Here is a 13,490-nt window from a genome sequence, read left to right as displayed (position 1 = left end):
GAGCCGCCAACGCGGTCGGGCTCGGCGTCGCATTCCGCCCCCGCGCCCGCCTATGACCAGCCGCGAGCCCGAGCCGCCGAAGGCAGCTCTCGATGCTGCTACCACTGCCGCTGCTGCTGCCGCCGCCGTTGTCGCCACCGGTCCTGCTGGCACGGATGACTCGGACCACTAAGCCCCCCACCTCACCACCATCATCGCCGTCGGGTCCGCTGGCACAGACGGTTCAGACGACTGATTGCACACACCCCCTACATTACTCCTTCGTATACTCCTTCGCAAACACTCGCATTTTCCCTCTTCGCATCGAAGTATACCCCGCATCGCTCACTCGTACACTCCTTCCGGCGCAAACACTCGCATTTCTCGTCTTCGCATCGAAGTTTACATTACAACTCTGGATCTAATGTTCACCCATACTTTCCGTACCGTGTCAGTCACGAAATATCATTGTTTATGCTCAGTTCGCGTCGCATGTGCTGCATCTGCTCACTTTAATGTTCCGTGTGTGAGGTTGCCTTCTCAGCAGATTGTCATCTTGTTGGATGATTCAGCAAGCCCACTATGATCCTTCAGCCATCTCTGAATTGACGATGACCTGTTGCTCCTCGCATAACAGATAGTCACCACGAGTGAGGGCATATTTACCACAGACATGATATAACGTGAATGCAGACATCGTTATTTGATTGAGGTACGTTACATATCGTAAGGACCACAACAACGCTGCGCGAACATTGTTTGAGTGTACTCCGCAACAGCTCATCTCCATTCTCCATGTCACAACACGTCGGATCTCGCAGGAGGGCCGTCTCAAATGAGACTCGCATATCTTCGATTGTGTTGCCTGTTGGATCTCATCGCAGCGCCTCGTGACATCGACCAGGTGATAAGTTTGCATCGTCGCGTTGATCTCGTCGTGAGCTCACCCTCGAACGGCGGTGTAGCGTGACATCAGCCAACGCCGGCAGCTGCAGAACGGTATTTTACGATGAAGCGGAATCATTTTTTCATGTACAGGTAAATGCAAGCATCTCATATACATACAATTACCGAACATACCAGTTAACGGGCGTTCTCGAGTTGGATTTGTTCGGCGACCGGGTCGAGTAATAACTTGAGTCGAAGTTGACGAGCATCCCAAGTACAGAAGCACTATATATAACAGATATGCATTTGAGCAGCACTACCGCGCGGAGAGACGTTCTTGAGGATCTATACAGAGATACTAACCTGCACCTATATTCAGCGACAGTCGACGGGGCCGCCGTGGTCTTAATTTAGCTCGCACTGAAGGCCGACTTTGCATGGGAGCCGGTAGCCAGCGCGGTCCCTCCTCGAGCATCGCGTATATCCTGTCGCTTTCTCCTTCCACCACCTTCAAGATCTTAGACTGCATATATGCAAACAGCGTACCCTGGTCAAGCCGGGCACCTAGGACGACCTCGCGAGGGTGGGTGGCCAAGGGTATAGGAGGGCGTTGCAAGTAACACCTCCTAATCCAGGTACGATGTTGTCCCGCAGTCGAATTTCGGGTTCCCAACCCCAAGGCATCCAATCGCATCGATCCCGTATAGCCAGTCCCGGATTTTCAGGGTATCGTCGCGAACATGGGGCGATCCGCCTCGATGGTGTTGTAAATGCGGTCCACGACGAGGTTTATGGTTCAAACAACAAGGCATGTACTGGTATCTGTTGTGTTTCCAACGTCTTGACTCAGCTTGAGCAGCTCCGGAGGGGTTGTCTGCCAAGATTGTTCCTGATGGCGACCTACCATAGATTTTCTCGTCGGTCATAGGTCCATATCTGCCCTTGCTGCAGTATATCCGAGTCGGCGATGTATCGCAAGGTATCGGGTTCAGGGCCAGGGAGGCAGGCTGAGGTTCGACTTTGAGGGCGTCACGGCAAGAGGCGACCACGATGGGCAGTGACGGCATTCGTCCCACGGTCAGTTTGCCCGAAAGCTCGCGTCAAGCCTTGTCCTCGCAACCGTCCTCCCTCACCTCCGCTACCACAATGCTGCCCTTCCTGGCCATCCTGGCCGCCGGGCTCGCTTCCTCAGTCCGCGCGGTCACCGTCTACTCTCAGCAGACATTCGGTGCTGCCACCACGTCTGCCGCCGCCGCGTCGTACACTGGAGCCGCCGCCTATGACCCCACCGTCCTTAACGCACCCGCCGTGCCCAACCCGGCCCCCGCCACTCAATTCAGCGTGCAGCTGCAGAGCCAGGCTAGCGCGGTTCAGGGGCTGAGCATCCCGCAGAGCGGCTCATTCCTAGGTTTCTCGATAGAAATGTCCGTCATTAACCAAATCCGTGAGTAACCGTTGTCTGCGCCTGGATGACGGCTTTGGCTGAGCGGTGTGTCCGATCCTTTCCTCGAACGCAGTTGGGAGCAACTCGTGAGTATATGCAATACTGTTCGTTCATGTTCCGCAGAATAGATCGCTCATCTCGATTCTCGCATGAAGATCCTTCGTACAAGTTCCATTCCTCAACTTGATGTCCAACCTTGCCACTCGCGGAGGTCACGTAAACGTTCGTGTTGGTGGTAATACACAAGATTTTGCCACCCTCGTCGACAGCCTTGCCGATGGCAAGATGATGGAGAAGGATTTGGAGGGGGTCTCTAACCCGGTGCGTCATTTGCTCCCATGGTCCTGGCGGCCTTCCTGCTGACTCTCAAGTTCGATGCTAGACACAAACGCCGCCCTTGCTCTTCACTCCCGACGTCCTCTACCTCATGAACAATATTTCTAGCCTCGTCAATGTTCGGTGGTACCTCGGCATCCCGCTCAACGACAGTCAGAACCTTCGTCTCGGCATCGCGGAGGCTGCCGAACAGATTCTGGGAGACAATCTTCTCGGGTTCCAGGTCGGCAACGAACCGGATCTTTACGCCGAGTATGTCTCCAGTAGTTCGCCTCTGGGGCCGACGCGATGATTAGCTGATCGTTCTGGTATAGTCACGGACATCGTGCTCCGGGTTACAGTCAATTCGACTACTTCGGCGAGTTCGGCAGTGTTATCGCCGCCATAGCGTCGAACGACCAGATTCTGGTCAAGAACAACCTCATCGGTACGCCTCCCATGGAGCTGGTTGCATGGGCGAAATTTTCTGATTTTCGTCTTCATTGTAGGTCCGAACTTGGCTACCGGCGACTGGACGCCCGAGATGGTCTGGGATACCGGATTCATCACTAGCTACTCTAGCTCCTTGGGCGCGTTGGGCGTCGAACAGTGCGTATATCATACTTTTGCATAATGCCCCCCCCCCCTCGTGCCGCCCGAACGCTGATCTGAGCCCGCTATGAAGCTACCCCGACAACAACTGCGCGGCCCAATTCGGTACCGATGCCCAGGCAAAGGATCCGCAGACCGTCTTCTCGGACTACCTCAATCACACCTCGGGCCAGCTGCTTGTGCAACCGTACCTCAATTCTACCGGCATCGCTCAGGTATGAACCCTTTTGCAATTGCTACCCTTGTTGTTCACGGGCCCGGCTTTGGATATAGGGAGCAGGTAAACCCTTCATCATGTTCGAAACCAACTCTGCCTCTTGCGGTGGTTTCCCCGGAGTTAGCAACAGTTACGGCAGCGCGCTCTGGATGTTGGATTATGGGATGCAGATGGCTCACTCGAACTTCTCGGGTGCTCACGTGCACATCGGTGGACAGAACGTTTACTACAACGTATGTTCCTCTCATTCGTCGCGCACTACAGTTGTCTGATATCGATGATATGTGGTATAGCCTTTCACCCCTCCTCCGACTAACCAGTCCACGTTCCACCAATGGACCATCGGCCCTATCTACTACGCCTCGATGATCATCGCCGAGGCGTTCGGCAACTCGAACCAGTCGCAGATCATTGATATGTTCGCGAACGATGCCAACATGTACACGCCCGCATACGCGATTTACGACAACGGTATGCTTTGAGCCATCTTAGCGCTATGATCAACTCTCACATCGATCATAGGCTCGCCGTCCAAAGTAGCGCTGTTCAACTACATCACCGACTCGTCCGGCGCGAGCAACCTCAACGTTGCTGTGTCTATCAACGGTGCAACTGTCCCAAGTTCGGTCAAGGTGAAGCGTCTGAGCGCCGAGTCCGTCTCTACCAAGAGCAACATCACATGGGCTGGCCAGGTACGTGGTGCTATTTACACATATCGGACCCCACGACTCACCATCCTTCCCTGTAGACCTTCGGCGGCAGCTTCGAGTCCGATGGCCGTCTCGTGGGTGATCTCGACATCGAGACCGTCAACTGCGACACCGGCAACAACGTGTGCCAGATCAGCGTGCCCGCGCCGGGCTTCGCGCTCGTCTTCCTCTCAGACGACGCGCTCACAGACGCGGACCAGGCGTCCACCGTGCAGACCTTCTCGACCACCGCGGTCACGAAGACGGTGAACACGGCGACGATCGACGCGAGCGTACTCGCGACGAGCAACGGGCACAGCGGCAAGGACCGCAAGCTTGGCAGCACGAGTAAAGGGTCCAGTTCGGATGCGCCGCGGTCCACCGCTACGTCTGCGTTCGCTGCAGTGGCCGCGATGGCGTTCGGCGCCATCGTTCTCGTTGGCAGGACGTGGATGTAAGGACCGTTTCTTTGGATTTCTGCGCGCAGCTTAGTACCCCTCTCCTTTTCATCGTCGCTCTTTACGGACAAAAGTTTCGTCTGAGCAACGACTCGGATTCACGCATGTATCTTTACATCTACGTCTCTGGACCAGACATTTAATCCGTTACATGTATATACCCATCCACTACACCCTCTTTCGCTCCAACTCAGTTTGGATCTCCCAATGCCAGGGGCTATGGTGTCACTGTCAGTGTGTAGTGTGTGAATCACGAGACTATGCACTCGTAAGGTGTGGCTTCCCTCCTATACGCAGCCCTGAATATGACGCTGCATTGTATGTAACATGCTCTCCCGGCCCACGACATAGCTTCCACTGTTTGCTGCCGTCACCGCGCGCATCTGAAAGAGACGGGAATCGACGACTCTTATGCTTGGTCAGGCGGAAACTGCGACGTATCTGGAACAATGTGGTGACGAACTGGTTGCGATCGAAGAGGTGCTGAGTGCGTATGTGATCTGGTGAGTGCAGGATGTTCGATGTTCTACGACACGTATCATGTTGGCCACGGTGCTCGATAGGAAGTTCTTGAAGGGACACAGCTGCCCTCACGTCTTGCAGAAACTCCATTATCTATGCATATATCTGCGTGTGACGTGAGGCCGTTATTGCATATACCCAATATCTTTCTCATGGTGGACTATGACTTCTTAGCGGTCGCACGAGGGTGTTATCATTTGGGCGTGATGTCTTCAAGGTCATCGCGCTCGAGGTTGCGGCAGGGGGAGGCAGGCTCGGTGTAGCACCTGGTGAGAGTCATCCAGACCTTTCCTTCACCTTTACCGCTCTCACACTGAGGCGCACAGTAACAAGCCCTGTGGGCAAAGAAATCTGGAACCGGATCAGACGCGAAGTGAGCAAGTCGGCGCGACAGCAACGGCTCGTCTCGACCGACGCAGAGTACGGCGGGCCCGCACCCGCCATCCTGCTCGTCACCCCTCGTCAGCTCCCCCTCGTTGTGCCCCCAACCTTTCGACACGTCTTTGACCCCATGATGCGGCGGAACGGCATCGGTCAGACCATCGACCCTGAGGGCCTCGAGCACGCCCGCGCGACGACCACGGAACGCTGGTTCAGGTCACGGCCGCAGTTCGGGAATACGGATGCGCCGGACTACACGAGTGACGTCGGTACGCTACCGCGGTATCACTCCCAGCAAAGTCGCGCGGACGAAAGTGGCTCATTACCTCCTGATTATGCGAGTCGGGCGAGCTTCGGTGAGGTGTCGTTGTTAGAGACGCCGCCGATGACGGCGGAAGAGCGCGCATTGATCCGTGCTGGGTTGGAGGACGTGGCGAGAGTGCTTGACATAGCTCCCACTGATGTTCGTTTCTCGTCCGCTGCATGATTGTCTACGTTGCAATTACTTGATTGCCTGAACCAGCTGGATATAACATCTCGATGCTTATATCGCTTTTATCCTCGCGTCCCTGTTCGCGTACTCGATGCCTTGTGGTTGTATCATCGCAGTAATGACTGGTGTGTTATGTCTCTCATCCCGGGACTCGGCTGAGTCCGTGTTTTGTTCACTGCCATTGTTCTTGTATTAAATCAGATATAATCTTCCTCTAGTCTGCATCCCAATTCGAACCAAGGGCCCCAGTCTGAGTTGGCACGGCCCTATACCGGTAACATTGATGGTCGTGACAAGAGCGCACAGGTTCTGCATATATAGTCTGACGCGACAGGCTTCAATAAGCGCTACGAAAGCCAATTTCTCAGCTCAACCAACGGCGGCTACTTCTGTATCCTGACTGAACCTCAAGGATTTCTCCGTGTCGCCTCCTTGAGTGCAGGAATAAGTGTGGAGCGGGCGTCCCATTGGCGTGGTAGATATTCGCCGGATATCGAGAGGAAGTTCATCTTCGGATATCCGTCTATTGGTAGCAATCTTTGAAGGTTGATGCCCCTCGCTGCCGCTGGCTCGAGCAGCAAGTCATTGTCATCCCTCCCCTCAGCGGCGGAGGCGGGCTGGTCATGTCCGCCGGTGAGAGGTCCATCGGGTGGTCCGGTCCCAAACTGCTGCTGGACGTCTTTCAGTGTATCGTCGAAGAGTTTCAGAACTTGTGAATGTATGACTCCGGAGGTGAGGTGGTTGTAAGTCCTGTAGGTGAAAACAAGCAGGTCCCACCATCTCAGCATGAGCGGTTTCAAGCATGCCATATCGGGATGAAAGGAAGCAATGATATATTCGTTCATCTGGCCAGGTTGTTGGAAGAAGTCGGTCTTGTTGCTCTTGACTACGTCGTCGTCCGACATGTCGAACAGGTAGTAAACAATGGTATGCAAAATCCTATTAGTGGTGTCGTCCTCGGGCGGATCCTGAAGTAATTCGGGGCGCAACCGGCCTTCACCCGTGCGCGTGAGGCAGAGATAGACGAGAACCCAGAAGAACGATTCAATGTCATGGATGACGCCGTGGATGATGTGACCTCGTCCGAAGCCATACTCGTACGGCCTTCGAAATCTTCCTGATAACTCGCCACTCGTGAACGCCGCTGTACCCTATGAGGATCACCGGTGAAGATCAATGACATTAGCCTTACTTGTATAATGATGTATCCTACGGTGTGCACATCAATGTCCCTCGACACGTCATCGCAATTAGGCCAGGAAAGCTATCAGTGTTTCAATAATCACGCGCCTCTGAGTATGTCCTTCACTCACATTAGGCTCAGGTACGGTTACGACGATGTCGGGAATCTGTGCAAGTCGACATTAGGCTTTTATGCGCGCTCAAGAAGGCTGAATACCTACTACCTCCTTCCAAATCTTCAGGGCTTCTTCTAAGACTCCCAGCGATTCACTTAGGCGAAAGTAGGCTAAGAGTTTCAGCGCGGTGGCGTTTGTGATATCCAAGTCATAATCCTCTTTGGCGCACTGGATGAGTCGAGCTATCTTCGCGTCGTCCGTCTGCATGGCGGAGGGTGTGATCCATCTCTTGTACGAGTTCTCCTGATCATGATAGACCAGGCACCCTAATTTCCTGTTCTCGTCCTCTGGTGTGATGAGGATATTCCCGGGACAAATATCTCCGTGCAGAACGCCGCAGAACCAAAGGTCTTTGTGTCCTGCAGAGATCACTCAGTGAGAGTCAGAGTTGTCCATTGCAGATCCCAACTCACCCGCAATTGCGGCACGCATAGAATTCAAGAGAACAGAAACATTATGGAAATGTTTGATACTCAGCCCTTGCGTCGTCATCTGCCATATAGTGAGTGTGTACTCCCCTACACAATCACGCAGTTCAGCACGAGACTTCTCGTCGAGATACTAACGATTCAGCCTGTGACTGTGAGTTAGAAAGTGCCCTAGCTCTCCTTCCTGGCCTTGTCAGTCGGAGCAGGGTGGGGTGTTCGCAGTGCAGCGCCGAAAGGTAAGCGCAAACTGTGGTAGATCTGAGATCACGTGTTGGTCATAGCGGGCCAATCACAATGCCCAAATATTGTCGGTTCTCACGAATTGTTGCCTTCCGCTTGGCTGATCCCGCTCGTCACCTAATACCCAATCCGTGGGTAACATACCTTCTCGAAGACAAGGGTCTATATGCTCTGATCCGGCTTCGCAACAACGAATTATATTCTTCCAAGGCCTGTAAACCATTTTCCAAAGAGTCCTTCAAAATATGTTACCCACGGATTTTAGATGTGGTAGTGCCGCGATACGAGTGTGACGTTACCTTGACTTTACCTATTGCACGTCGCAATGTCTTACTCGGAAAGCTCTTGAACCAACACAGAGTTCAAGCTTATCGGAACAGATACATATGCTTGCCGTTCGAAACCAAGAACATTAAATCTCAATATCCAGTAATTCTACATCGAGTGGGATCCATCTCCGGGCAGACGGCACTAGAAAGCAACATGCAAGGGTGCATCGGACACGAGATATTCGCAGCCTACAGTGAAGCGCTATGATTCCGTCTCAGTGCGTGGGGAATGGCGTCCCGCTGGCGTGATGCGCCGACCGTGCCTACAACCCACGACCTTCTCCTGGCTGGCATCTCTGAATTTAAACCTGCTCTCTCGCCGCTGTGCGATGCTGCAGTATCGTCAACTCGAGAAAGCATGGTATGTTGATGCGCTACACATATCCGGAGTGCCTAAACCATTCCTCCGCATTCTCGGGGATCCTGCCTCGAACACGGCTTCCCAAATAACACGATAAGGGTGACAAGCATGGTCGCCCGCAAGCTGAGCTCGGACAACATCCATATCACGTTGTAATGAGGCCTTCATCGCGGAAAAGAACTCTTCGATTGGGTTGTAGTCAGGCGAGTACGGAGGTAAGAACTCGATGCGCATGCCGCTGACGCTTGTAAGGCCCTGTGTAGCGGGAAACAAGGTCCATCCACTTACCGCGCTTGAACTAAGTCTCTGAGAGCGACTTGTGGATGGACGCGTTGTCCATCACGATTACTGATTTCGGGTGTGCCCCTAGCCCCTCGTGGATGACATGGCCGCCCACCAACTGAAAACGCCGAGACTTTTGTCTCTGACCGCCCAATCCCTCCTCCCCTCCCCCCACCGATTACTCCTATCACTCCCCTTGCTTCACGGCGATGACTGATACTTGCGCAGGTTACCGCGCTGCGCCTCGCATTTGCGGTCGATCGGTAGCGGATTGCGTTGGCTGCGCGGAGCTGCAAGTCGGCATCAACATGGCGCACCTCAAATGCCAAGATCAGGTCTCGCTATACACCGAGTCCCCCTCCTGAACTCTCTTTCCTAATCCAAGGCCCAGGAATATCGTCATGCTCATACTTTCGGACCCCGACGACGGAACCCTGCTCGCGCTCGAGTGCGCGTCAACCCAGCGGCGCGACTTCCTACGCTGCAGATTCGCTCAGCGTTACATTTGGCTCCCCCGTGCAGAGGATAACCGCTTCATCCTAACCGCCGCAGACTGGACGCGGAATGCGGACACCGTGTCATTAATGCTGAAATTGCCGGAGGGGAGAGCATTGGTCTTCCGACTACTGCCGGCGGAGCCCAAATATGCGAAACCGGTAACACATATTCTGTCCATTGGGGCTGCGCCGACGTTTACCTTCTGTGTTCATAGTCCAGTGAAGTTCACTGAAGATGACCATGGTGTGCCCTTCATGAGCGGCACGTTGTTCACGCGTGGTGCGCCGACCACCGCGGTGCATTGCTCTCTGTCATGCACCTCTGAATTTATATTCTCAACTGAACCGTTCAGCAGTGGACTTAAGCCCCATGACAGTCGCGTCGCTGCCGCCATAATGTCGTACACTGACCATGCCCTGGCCGTGCTCAACGCACCCGTTGTGTCTGTCGAAGTTGCCTCCTGACACGCAGTTCATCAAAGCGCCCTGACGGGGCCGGTACCGCGCTCAGTGGAACGTTCATGATGTTTTCGATGGAAATGTCCGTCATAAATCACATTTGTCAGTGATTGTTTCCTCCACCTGTCGGCGCGTTTTCATGCGGATTGGATTGGATTACTCGCCTTGCAGACATTCCACGGTTGCTTTGAGCCTCACAGTCATCTTGGTTGGCGACGTCGGCAGCGAAGCCGTCAAATGCGATACGGACAATAACCTACGTGGGATCAAAGAATGCGCCAGGCCTCGCTCGTCCTCCTTACATAGGAGACGCCGCGCCCACTGATGCGGGCCAAGCGTCGACTGTGCGCACGTCCTCGACGACCGCGGCTATAAAGACAGCGAACACGGCGCTAATTGACGCGAGCGTGCTCGCAACTTGAAATGGGCATATCGACAAATATCGCAAGCAAGGGAACACCCGTAAAGGCTCCAGCTCGGGTGACGCCGCGATCGACAGTCCCGTCTGCGCTCGCTACAGTCGTCACGACGGCGTTTTGGGTGATCGTTTTCTTGGCTGGGGGATTACGACTATTCGTTGGTTTCTGTGGGCATACAACCACCGCCTGTGTCACTGCTATTCCCCGGCGTACATTCTCAGCTTTCATGTGAGCTACGCGCGATCCTATACTAGTCTCCTACTCGGAAACGGCAACACAAACTTAGGGATTGAAGGTATCATCAAATCAAGAGACGGACAGACGGCCTGCAGGGGATGGATGGACGTAGGGACTCGAAGCTAGTGAGAATAACACTCGGGAACAAGAAACGTGCAACAAGTTATACAGGAGAGACGAGACCGAAAATAGGCATTGATGCCTCATGCAAGTCGTGCGTGCGCGTGCTATGCCAACGCCTCGGAGATGTTCAGGCACTCGACAGCGACGTCCTCCAGACCCAAGGGACGCGGCTTATTGAGCCACTCGTCGACAAACTGACGAGCGTGCTCTACAGTTGGCATGGTAAGACGGACTTTATCGTTGACCGCTACTGCCAGGGTTCGCCCGTGGTCAAAACCCGGCACGTGACCAAGGACGATGGAGGATATGGTCTGAAGGTCGTTGTTGCGCAAACCACCCGGCCAGGTAATCATGAGGATACCTGACTCCGTCATGTTGGAGTTATCACGGGTCGTGTTGTTATCGTTGCGCGATGTGGAATCGACAACGGAAGCGGGGGCCAGTGGGCAATTTGCGCATCCATATAGACGGCCACGACTAAGCGGTTGCACCGTGGACTCGCTCTTCTCCACACCTACGTGCCCGATGTTAGGTGTCGAGTCGGCCGTCACTACGTCGACGACTTGGCCGAATTTTTGGAAGAGGAGAGGATTGTTCGCGAGTCCTCCACAGCAATATCCTTTGACAAGTTCCGGCTTGTCGGCAAGAAGCCGTGCGGCGGTGTAACTATTCAGATTATCGCTAAACGTCGGTTTGTGCATGCGGAACGTGCTGTAGACAATCAAGACAAACCACATGCACAGGAATGTCGACGTCAGTGTAGTGTATGGGGTATTCTTTTTCCATGTCACCTCACCCAGATACTCGAGTCGCGTATAGGTGAGATTCGTGGATTCTTGGGCGAGAGAAGAGAGACTATTGGCCATGAAGGCTGCACCCCAACCAAGATTTAGCGCGAACTCTGATATAGTGGGTGGCTTATCGGCATTCGTGTCAAAGCCCAGAGCTTCCAGGATGCTATCCACGGTGGGCCCTGGGTTGTTCGACTGCAATGTCATGTAGTACAACACGGCATAGAGTGGGTGATACGACACATCGGCATGGCGTGATTGAGAAACCGTGATGTTAGGAACTGCATGCGGTTGGAAGTTCATGAAGCTTGGCCACTCCGAGTCGTCGTCCACAATTATAATATCCGAGGTACCTGTCTGAAACGAGGTGTCGCAGTAGATGATACCGTCCGGAATCGAAGCAGAGCTTGAACCTGTGAAGGAAACCTTGATTCCGAGAAAAGCTGTTACATCTGACTGATTTGCCTCTTGCATCCACGCGGTATTATAGGTGGAGTTGGCATAGAAGCTGCTGCACCAAGCTATGTGCAGAGTTATGACGCCGCTCGAAGAGGCTAGATCCGATTTCTGAATAGTAGCGCCTGGCTTCAGATCATCGCACATATTTTCAAGATCCTCTTCAGACCATCCACCACTCCCTTTTTGAGCGTCACATCCTTGATCTGTAAATAAGATACCAGGCATGGAGGTAACATTCAGATTGACGATCGGCTCGGAGCCGCCGGAGAAGAAATCCAGCCCTGCATCAGCGTCATAGTAGTCTCCTGTCCACAACCCATTGAACCACATCAAGGATCCGTTGGACAGCTGCGAGCTGCCTCTGACTTGTGGGAGTAACGCCAGGGAGGTGGAATTGGCGAAAGTTGTGCCTGATACCAGTCTCGAAAGCAGCTGGGAAGACCATGCACGGGAGAAGGAAACTGGTGTAATCAAAGCCACGAAGGAGATAATGAAAAAGACGAGGAACGTAGAGGAAGGGCGAAAGCGTTTCTTCACCATTGTAATTGTCCTAACTGCAAAGGGGAAGGGATTCTGCCAATCTCGGTCTGCAAGCCAGAAGAGCTCTACCCAGGTGCGAGGGGCGGTCTGCGGATCTTGTAACGCAGATATTGCAAGACGTGAAAGATACATCGTCGTTATCGGTAGATGACCTTGAGCGAAGACGACAAACATCACTTGCACCGTTTCTTTATCGAAATACCAGATGTTGTTTGCTCCTGTAGAAACTAGCCGCTCCAGTATCACAATCATTGTGATGATATACGCTAGCCATAGGGTGAGAAAGCAATGGGAGCGAGTATGGTACTTCAGTGGAGCTTGAGCACCAGATTCTTCGGCGTTGTTTGGTGTGTTGGCACTAAACCATGCTTTACACGCTGAGAAGAGAGAGAATCCTGTAGCACAAATTAATACTGTATCTTGAGATGCTGCAAATCGCTGCTCACGCATGCCAGCTATGCACTTGGTGTCCCGTACACGGTGGTCTTGGGGAGTGAGGTGAACAAGTAGACTTTGAGGACATGGCTCTGTTGATTCGGATTGATAAGTAAACGGTTTTCTTCCAAAGCACATGCACATGGTGAGCTTCGAACAACACAACGGCATGAAATATTACTGGAATAGGACTCCTCGAGGACTGCACGAGGCGTGCCAAGAAAGCTCTTGTATGTTCCATTCCGCGAGGCATTGGTATTAGATTCATAGATTGACGCCCATAATGAGCTGGTTTTCATGATAAGGAGTTCAATAATAGTCAACCCCGGTGTTTCTAAGATATGACTGTGAAGCTTATATAGAACAAGAGCATGCTGAGTGCACCATGCAGCGACAATTGGCACACGGAACCCGTTGAAGTGGAGAGACCCTACACACGATACAGTGCACTGTCCAAACCGTGACACGTAAATCGAAGAAGAATGTAGCGAAACCTAACACCACCCCAACTTTGTTCAAACATTTGCCAGGCCG

The 13,490-nt window shown here is 53.3% G+C and overlaps 5 protein-coding genes across 5 annotated transcripts; 2 read left to right on the top strand and 3 right to left on the bottom strand.

The window, feature by feature from the left end:
* Positions 1–796: 796 nt before the first annotated feature.
* PUNSTDRAFT_55042 (uncharacterized protein) lies at positions 797–1,892 on the bottom strand. Its single transcript, XM_007387471.1, has 4 exons — positions 1,772–1,892; positions 1,060–1,707; positions 927–968; positions 797–866 (listed from the first exon to the last, which is right to left on the bottom strand). Exon 2 carries the CDS (start codon positions 1,559–1,561, stop codon positions 1,226–1,228), a length of 336 nt encoding a protein of 111 aa, XP_007387533.1. The 5' UTR covers positions 1,562–1,707; positions 1,772–1,892; the 3' UTR covers positions 797–866; positions 927–968; positions 1,060–1,225.
* Positions 1,893–2,000: 108 nt separating this feature from the next.
* PUNSTDRAFT_55040 (glycoside hydrolase family 79 protein) lies at positions 2,001–4,808 on the top strand. The gene is made up of 11 exons (XM_007387470.1): positions 2,001–2,311; positions 2,385–2,397; positions 2,467–2,632; positions 2,694–2,899; positions 2,962–3,074; positions 3,136–3,235; positions 3,312–3,453; positions 3,512–3,688; positions 3,749–3,926; positions 3,978–4,147; positions 4,204–4,808. The coding sequence occupies exons 1-11, from the start codon at positions 2,014–2,016 to the stop codon at positions 4,600–4,602; spliced, it is 1,962 nt and encodes a 653-aa protein (XP_007387532.1). The 5' UTR covers positions 2,001–2,013; the 3' UTR covers positions 4,603–4,808.
* Positions 4,809–4,954: 146 nt separating this feature from the next.
* PUNSTDRAFT_146032 (uncharacterized protein) lies at positions 4,955–6,169 on the top strand. Its single transcript, XM_007387469.1, has 4 exons — positions 4,955–5,105; positions 5,166–5,240; positions 5,299–5,393; positions 5,451–6,169. The coding sequence occupies exons 1-4, from the start codon at positions 5,014–5,016 to the stop codon at positions 5,990–5,992; spliced, it is 804 nt and encodes a 267-aa protein (XP_007387531.1). The 5' UTR covers positions 4,955–5,013; the 3' UTR covers positions 5,993–6,169.
* A 236-nt stretch (positions 6,170–6,405) lies between these two features.
* PUNSTDRAFT_137811 (uncharacterized protein) lies at positions 6,406–7,788 on the bottom strand (the record flags this gene model as incomplete). The annotated part of the gene is made up of 5 exons (XM_007387468.1): positions 6,406–7,149; positions 7,212–7,262; positions 7,312–7,347; positions 7,402–7,715; positions 7,770–7,788. The coding sequence occupies 5 exons, from the start codon at positions 7,786–7,788 to the stop codon at positions 6,406–6,408; spliced, it is 1,164 nt and encodes a 387-aa protein (XP_007387530.1).
* Positions 7,789–10,835: 3,047 nt separating this feature from the next.
* PUNSTDRAFT_137810 (uncharacterized protein) lies at positions 10,836–12,773 on the bottom strand (the record flags this gene model as incomplete). Its single annotated transcript, XM_007387467.1, has 1 exon — positions 10,836–12,773. The coding sequence occupies one exon, from the start codon at positions 12,771–12,773 to the stop codon at positions 10,836–10,838; it is 1,938 nt and encodes a 645-aa protein (XP_007387529.1).
* Between the last annotated feature and the right edge of the window lie 717 nt (positions 12,774–13,490).

The sequence above is a fragment of the Punctularia strigosozonata genome (assembly GCF_000264995.1).
Source record: "Punctularia strigosozonata HHB-11173 SS5 unplaced genomic scaffold PUNSTscaffold_14, whole genome shotgun sequence".
In the NCBI taxonomy this organism is placed as follows: domain Eukaryota; kingdom Fungi; phylum Basidiomycota; class Agaricomycetes; order Corticiales; family Punctulariaceae; genus Punctularia; species Punctularia strigosozonata.
This window is presented reverse-complemented; position numbering and strand designations above follow the sequence as displayed.

Excerpts from the sequence above, each read along its gene's own strand:
- PUNSTDRAFT_55040 (XM_007387470.1), top strand. The coding sequence starts at position 2,014 with ATGCTGCCCTTCCTGGCCATCCTGGCCGCCGGGCTCGCTTCCTCAGTC. Across the intron at positions 2,900-2,961 it reads GAACCGGATCTTTACGCCGA|TCACGGACATCGTGCTCCGG; the intron begins GTATGTCTCCAG and ends GTTCTGGTATAG. Across the intron at positions 3,075-3,135 it reads GGTCAAGAACAACCTCATCG|GTCCGAACTTGGCTACCGGC; the intron begins GTACGCCTCCCA and ends TCTTCATTGTAG.
- PUNSTDRAFT_146032 (XM_007387469.1), top strand. The coding sequence starts at position 5,014 with ATGCTTGGTCAGGCGGAAACTGCGACGTATCTGGAACAATGTGGTGAC. Across the intron at positions 5,241-5,298 it reads TGCATATATCTGCGTGTGAC|CGGTCGCACGAGGGTGTTAT; the intron begins GTGAGGCCGTTA and ends ATGACTTCTTAG. Across the intron at positions 5,394-5,450 it reads CAGGCTCGGTGTAGCACCTG|TAACAAGCCCTGTGGGCAAA; the intron begins GTGAGAGTCATC and ends TGAGGCGCACAG.
- PUNSTDRAFT_55042 (XM_007387471.1), bottom strand. The coding sequence starts at position 1,561 with ATGCGATTGGATGCCTTGGGGTTGGGAACCCGAAATTCGACTGCGGGA.